This window comes from Passer montanus, unplaced genomic scaffold (genome assembly GCF_014805655.1).
Source record: "Passer montanus isolate IOZ18808 unplaced genomic scaffold, ASM1480565v1 scaffold1086, whole genome shotgun sequence".
NCBI classification, from domain to species: domain Eukaryota; kingdom Metazoa; phylum Chordata; class Aves; order Passeriformes; family Passeridae; genus Passer; species Passer montanus.
In genome coordinates this window covers 1-7,225 of record NW_024357459.1, presented here as the reverse complement: position 1 = coordinate 7,225, position 7,225 = coordinate 1, and the positions used below count along the sequence as shown (strand labels likewise).

The window sequence follows — 7,225 nt, the reverse complement described above, 5'->3', positions numbered from 1 at the left end:
CGTCCTTGCAGTACATCTCGTACTGCTGGATCATCTGCCGGCTGGCCAGGCCGCACAGGTGTGTCACAGGTACAATACAGGTGTGTCACAGGTACAATACAGGTGTGTCACAGCCCCCATACAGGTGTGTTACACACACAATACAGGTGTGTTACCTGCCCAGGTGAGCTCACCTTGGCGTCCTTGCAGTACATCTCGTACTGCTGGATCATCTGCCGGCTGGCCAGGCTGCCGTGGTACACGATGGTGTTGAGGCCGGTCCAGGTGCCGAACTCGCGCTCCCAGTTGGCGATGGTGGAGAGCGGCGCGATCACCAGGTAGGGGCCGCGCACACCTGCGCCGTGCACCTCCTGCAGGAACGCGATCGACTGGATCGTCTTGCCCAGCCCCATCTCGTCCGCCAGGATGCAGTTCTGCCTGCGGGGGGACAGGTGAGGCACACCTGAGGCAGGTGAGGCACACCTGGGACAGGTGACCCACACCCGGGATACACCTGAGGGACAGGGGCTGCCCTTGCCCAGCCCCATCTCGTCCGCCAGGATGCAGTTCTGCCTGCGGGGGGGACAGGTGAGGCACACCTGAGACAGGTGAGACACACCTGAGGCAGGTAACTTGTACATGGGATACACCTGGGGCAGGTGACCCACACCTGGGATACACCTGAGGGACGGGGGCTGCCCTTGCCCAGCCCCATCTCGTCCGCCAGGATGCAGTTCTGCCTGCGGGGGGGACAGGTGAGGCACACCTGAGACAGGTGAGGCACACCTGAGGCAGGTGAGATATACCTGAGGCAGGTGAGGCACCCCTGAGGCAGGTGAGATATACCTGAGGCAGGTGAGGCACCCCTGAGGCAGGTGAGATATACCTGAGGCAGGTGAGGCACCCCTGAGGCAGGTGAGATATACCTGAGGCAGGTGAGGCACCCCTGAGGCAGGTGAGATATACCTGAGGCAGGTGAGGCACCCCTGAGGCAGGTGAGATATACCTGAGGCAGGTGAGGCACCCCTGAGGCAGGTGAGATATACCTGAGGCAGGTGAGGCACACCTGAGGCAGGTGAGATATACCTCAGACAGGTGAGGCACACCTGAGGCAGGTGAGGCACACCTGGGACAGGTGAGGTACACCTGGGACAGGTGAGGCACACCTGAGACAGGTAAGGTGCACCTGAGACAGGTGAGGCACACCTCAGACAGGTGAGGCACACCTGGGACAGGTAACTTGTACATGGGATACACCTGAGACAGGTAACCCACACCTGGGATAGGTGAGACACACCTGGGATACACCTGGGACAGGTAAGACAAACACAAAACCCATTAAGGACAGATAACATATCAGGTGTGCCTACCTGCCCAGGTGTGCCCTGTTCCCCAGGTGTACTCAGGTGTTCTCACCTGTCCCAGGTGTGTTTACCTGCCCAGGTGTGTTTACCTGTCCAGGTGAGCTCACCCGTTGTACCAGTTGAAGAGCAGCCAGTTCACCCCCTCCAGCTGGTGCTGCTCACACCTGCCCCAGGTGTTCCCATTCCCCAGGTGTGTTTACCTGTCCCAGGTGTGTTTACCTGTCCCAGGTGTGCCCAGGTGAGTGCTCACCTGTTGTACCAGTTGAAGAGCAGCCAGTTCACCCCCTCCAGCTGGTACTGCTCACACCTGCCCCGGGTGTTCCCATTCCCCAGCCGTTCCCAGGTGTGTTCCCATTCCCCAGGTGTGTTTACCTGCCCAGGTGTGCCCAGGTGAGTGCTCACCTGTTGTACCAGTTGAAGAGCAGCCAGTTCACCCCCTCCAGCTGGTGCTGCTCACACCTGGGCTCACCTGCCCCAGGGGGTCCCATTTCCCAGCCGTTCCCCATTCCCCAGGTGTGTTTACCTGCCCAGGTGTGCCCAGGTGAGTGCTCACCTGTTGTACCAGTTGAAGAGCAGCCAGTTCACCCCCTCCAGCTGGTGCTGCTCACACCTGCCCCAGGTGTTCCCATTCCCCAGGTGTTCCCATTCCCCAGCCGTTCCCCAGCCCCTCAGGTGTACTCAGGTGTGTTTACCTGTGCTCACCTGCCCAGGTGAGAGTGCTCACCTGTTGTACCAGTTGAAGAGCAGCCAGTTCCCCCCCTCCAGCTGGTACTCCCGCAGCCGGTTGTGGTTCTTGTACTCGCGCGACGCCTCCAGCTTCTGCCAGGCGCTGGCCTGGGGGCGGGGCTACGGGACACAGGTGAGACAGGTGAGACACAGGTGAGACACAGACAGGTGAGATCAGACAGGTGAGATCAGACAGGTGAGACAGGTGAGACACAGGTGAGACACAGACAGGTGAGACACAGACAGGTGAGATACAGGTGAGACACAGGTGAGACAGGTGAGAGACAGGTGGGAGACAGGTGAGACAGGTGAGACAGGTAAGACACAACTGACACAGGTGAGATACAGGTGAGACACAGGTGACACAGGTGAGATCCAGACAGGTGAGACAGATGAGAGACAGGTGAGACAGGTGAGATACAGACAGGTGAGATCAGACAGGTGAGACACAGGTGAGACAGGTGAGACAGGTAAGATCACTGAGACACAGCTCAGACAGGTAAGAGCTCATCTGGAAGTGGGCGTGGCTTATCTTTATGGGGCGTGGCTCACCTGTAATGGGCGTGGCTCACCTGGGAGTGGGTGGGGCTAATCTGGGAGTGGGCGTGGCTCACCTGTAGTGGGCGTGGCTCACTTGTACAGGTGTGGAACTCACCTGGGAGTGGGTGGAGCTCACCTGGGAGTGGGCAGGGCTTATCTATAAGGGGCGTGGCTCACCTGGGAGTGGGCGTGTCCACCTGTAGTGGGTGTGGTTCACCTGTACAAGGTATGGCTCACCTGGGAGTGGGCGTGGCTAATCTGGGAATGGGCGTGTCTCACCTGTAGTGGGCGTGGCTCACCTGTACAAGGTATGGCTCACCTGGGAGTGGGTGGGGCTAATCTGGGAGTGGGCAGGGCTCACCTGTAGTGGGTGTGGCTCACCTGTACAGGTGTGGAGCTCACCTGGGAGTGGGTGGGGCTGATCTGAGAGAGGGCGTGGCTCACCTGGGAGTGGGTGGGGCTAATCTGGGAGTGGGCAGGGCTTATCTGTAAGGGGCGTGGCACACCTGGGAGTGGGCGTGTCCACCTGTGGAGGGCGTGGCTCACCTGTAGTGGGTCTGGCACTCCTGGGAGTGGGCATGTCTCACCTGGGAGTGGGCGTGGCTCACCTTTACAAGGTATGGCTCACCTGGCAGGGGTGGGGCTAATCTGAAACTGGGCGTGTCTCACCCGGGAGTGGGTGGAGCTAACCTGAGAGTGGGCGTGTCTCACCTGGGAGTGGGCTTGAGGGACACACCTGGGCAGGTAAAACACCTCCCACTTCACCAGGTAATACACCACGGGCTGCAAGACACACCTGGGCAGGTGAGGGACACACCTGGGCAGGTGACACACACACCTGGGCAGGTAATTCCAGTAAAATCCCTGAAAATCTCCAGTTCTGGGCTTCTATCACCACAAAACCCACAAAAATCCCCAATTTTGGGGTTCTGCCACCAAACAATCCCTGAAATCACCAAATCCTGGGGTTTTAACACCCCAAAATCCACAAAAAATCTCCAATTTTGGGGTTTCACCACCACAAACCTTTGAAAATCCCTAATTTTGGGGTTTTAACACCCCAAAATCCACAAAAAATCTCCAATTTTGGGGTTTCACCACCACAAACCTTTGAAAATCCCTAATTTTGGGGTTTTAACACCCCAAAATCCCTGCCAATTGGCAATTTCTGGATTTTAGCACCCCAAAATCCACAAAAAAATCTCTAATTTTGGGATTTTGCCACCAAAAATTCACCAAAATCCCCAATTTTGGGGTTTTAACACTCCAAATTAAACTAAAATCCCAAATTTTGGGGTTCTACCGCCATAAAATCCATGAAAATGCCCAATTTTGGGGTTTTTCCACGCCAAAACTCCTGAAAATTCACAAATTTTGGGGTTTTAACACCACAAAACTCCTGAAAATCTCCGATTTTGGGGTTTCACCACCACAAACCTTTGAAAATCCCTAATTTTGGGGTTTTAACACCCCAAAATCCACAAAAATCTCCAAGTTTGGGGCTCTACCAGCAAAAAAATCCCTGAAATCACCAAATTTTGGGGTTCCACCAGCACGAAATCCACAAAAATCTCCAGTTTTGGGGTTCTACCAACAAAAGATTCATAAAAATCCCCAATTTTGGGGTTCCACCACCATAAAATCCCCAAAGATGCCCAATTTTTGGGGTTCTACCACCACAAATCCATGAAAATCTCCAATTTTGGGATTCTACCACCCCAAAACCCCTGGAAACACCAAATTTTGGGTTTCTACCAGCAGAAAACTCCTGAAAATCCCCAATTTTGGGGTTCTACCAAAGTAAAAACCACAAAAAACCCCAAACTTTCAAGTTCTACCACCATAAAACCCTTTAAAACCCCAAATTTTGGGGTACTACCAGCACAAAGTCCACAAAAATCTCCAATTTTGGGGTTCTACCACAGTGAAAACCACAAAAAACCCCAAATTTTGGGGTTCTGCCCCCACAAAACCACGGAAATTCTCCAATTTTGGGGATTTTAGCACCTCAAAATCCACAAAAACCTCCAATTTTGGGATTCCAGCACCACAAAACTTCTGAAAATCACCGATTTTGGGATTCTACCACCCCAAAACCCCTGGAAACACCAAATTTTGGGGTTCTACCAGCAGAAAACTCCTGAAAATCCCCAATTTTGGGGTTCTACCAAAGTAAAAACCACAAAAAACCCCAAACTTTGAAGTTCTACCACCATAAAACCCTTTAAAATCCCAAATTTTGGGGTTCTGCCACCACAAAACCACTGAAATTCTCCAATTTTGGGGATTTTAACACCCAAAATCCACAAAGATCTCCAATTTTGGGATGCCAGCACCACAAAACTTCTGAAAATCACCAATTCTGGGGTTCCACCACCCCAAAACCACGGAAATTCTCCAATTTTGGGGATTTTAATCCCACAAAACCCACAAAAATCTCCAATTTTGGGGTTCTGCCACCACATCCATAAAAATCCTCAGTTTTGTGGCTCTACCACCCCAAAACCATGAAAATCACCAATTTTGGGATTCTACCACCACGAAATCCACAAAAATCATAAATTATGGGGTTTTAACACTCCAAAATCCACAAAAATCCCAAATTTCGGGATTCTACCACCACAAAATACGCTAAAATCCTCAATTTTGGGGTTCTACCACCAGGAAATCCACAAAAATCCCCGATTTTGTCGATTTTAACCCCCCAAAATGCCTGAAACCCCCAATTTTTGTTTTCTAACCCCAAAAATCCCGTTTTTCCCCCCGTTTTCCCCACTGACCTCGCCGTTGTCCTTGTCCACGCTGTGGGACTCGTCCAGGATCCGATCCACCTCCACGTAGTCGGGGTTGAAGGGCTCCTCATCCTGCCAAAAAACCCAAAATCCTCTTTTTTCTACCCAAATTCACTTTTGCCCCAACTCCCTGCTTTTCCCCAAAAAAATGCAAATTTTTCCCCCAAAAAATACAAATTTTTTCCCCCAAAAATCCAAATTTTTCCCCCAAAAATCCAAATTTTTCCCCCAAAAATCCAAATTTTTCCCCCAAAAATCCAAATTTTTCCCCCAAAAATCCAAATTTTTCCCCCAAAAAACCCCATTTTCCCCCCCAAAACCACCCCACTTTTTCTCCAAAAAACCCTTAATTTTCCCCCCAAAAAGACTCCATTTTTTTTCCCCAAAAAATTCCAAATCTCCCCCCCCAAAAATCCAAATTTTTCCTGTACATAAAATCCATTTTTCCCTAAAAAAAAATCCAAGTTTCCCCTAAAAAATCCAATTTTTTCCTGCAAAAATCCAAGTTTTTCCCCAAAAAAGCCCAATTTTCCACCAAACCCCCCAAATTTTTCCTCCAAAAATATCCTATATTTTCCACCAAAAAAACATATTTTTTTCTTTAAAAACCCCTAATTTTCCCCCTAAAAAACCCCATTTTTCCCCTAAAATCCAATTTTTTCCCCTAAAATAATTCCATTTCCCCCAAAAAATCCAAATCTTTCCCATGAAAATCCTCAATTTTTAATCCCAAAAAATCCAATCTTTTCCCCACCAAAAAAACAATTTTCCTCCAAAAATATCCTATATTTTCCACCAAAAAACTGTATTTTTTCTCCAAAAACGCCTAATTTTCCCCCTAAAAAACCCCATTTTTCCCCTAAAATCCAATTTTTTCCCCTAAAATAATTCCATTTCCCCCAAAAAATCCAAGTCTTTCCCATGAAAATCCTCAATTTTTAACCCCAAAAAATCCAATCTTTTCCCCCCCAAAAAAAAAAATTTTCCTCCAAAAATATCCTATATTTTCCACCAAAAAACTGTATTTTTTCTCCAAAAACGCCTAATTTTCCCCCTAAAAAACCCCATTTTTCCCCTAAAATCCAATTTTTTCCCCTAAAATAATTCCATTTCCCCCAAAAAATCCAAGTCTTTCCCATGAAAATCCTCAATTTTTAACCCCAAAAAATCCAATCTTTTCCCCCCCAAAAAAAAAAATTTTCCTCCAAAAATATCCTATATTTTCCACCAAAAAACTGTATTTTTTCTCCAAAAACGCCTAATTTTCCCCCTAAAAAACCCCATTTTTCCCCTAAAATCCAATTTTTTCCCCTAAAATAATTCCATTTCCCCCAAAAAATCCAAATTTTTCCCCCCAAAAAATCCAATTTTTGCCCCCAAAAATCCCATTTTCCCCCAAAAAACCCCGTTTTTTTTCCCCAAAAATCCAATTTTTTTCCCAAAAAACCCATTTTTTTCCCCAAAACGCCCGTTTTTGGCCCAACCTCGTGGAAGAAGTGGCGCATCTGGTTCATCTTGGTCTTGAAGCGCTTGAGCTTCTGGTGGATCCTCTTGTCCTTCTCCAGCTGCGCGATCGTCGCCCACTCGCAGTGCAGGTACGAGCTGGGGGCGGGGAAAGCCCAATTTTCCACCAAACCCCCCAAATTTTTCCTCCAAAAATATCCTATATTTTCCACCAAAAAACTGTATTTTTTCTCCAAAAACGCCTAATTTTCCCCCTAAAAAAAACCCATTTTTCCCCAAAATCCAATTTTTTCCCCTAAAATAACTCCATTTTCCCCAAAAAATCCAAATTTTTCCCATGAAAATCCTCAATTTTTAATC

The 7,225-nt window shown here is 48.9% G+C and overlaps 1 protein-coding gene and 1 long non-coding RNA gene across 2 annotated transcripts in view; both read right to left on the bottom strand.

The window, feature by feature from the left end:
• The window catches only part of LOC120509004 (chromodomain-helicase-DNA-binding protein 8-like), a gene marked incomplete at its 3' end in the record, with an annotated part of 4,270 nt that extends 2,757 nt beyond the window's left edge, over nucleotides 1-1,513 (bottom strand). Inside the window, exons 1-2 of the mRNA XM_039723182.1 lie at nucleotides 1,451-1,513; nucleotides 174-417 (exon numbers count right to left, since the gene is read on the bottom strand). Coding sequence (XP_039579116.1) covers nucleotides 174-392 — 219 coding nt within the window. The remainder of the gene's footprint in view (nucleotides 1-173; nucleotides 418-1,450) is intronic.
• Nucleotides 1,514-3,363: 1,850 nt separating this feature from the next.
• LOC120509008 lies at nucleotides 3,364-7,015 on the bottom strand. Its single transcript, XR_005629132.1, has 3 exons — nucleotides 6,886-7,015; nucleotides 5,390-5,473; nucleotides 3,364-3,392 (listed from the first exon to the last, which is right to left on the bottom strand). It is a non-coding gene; the product is annotated as an uncharacterized LOC120509008 (long non-coding RNA).
• Nucleotides 7,016-7,225: the final 210 nt, after the last annotated feature.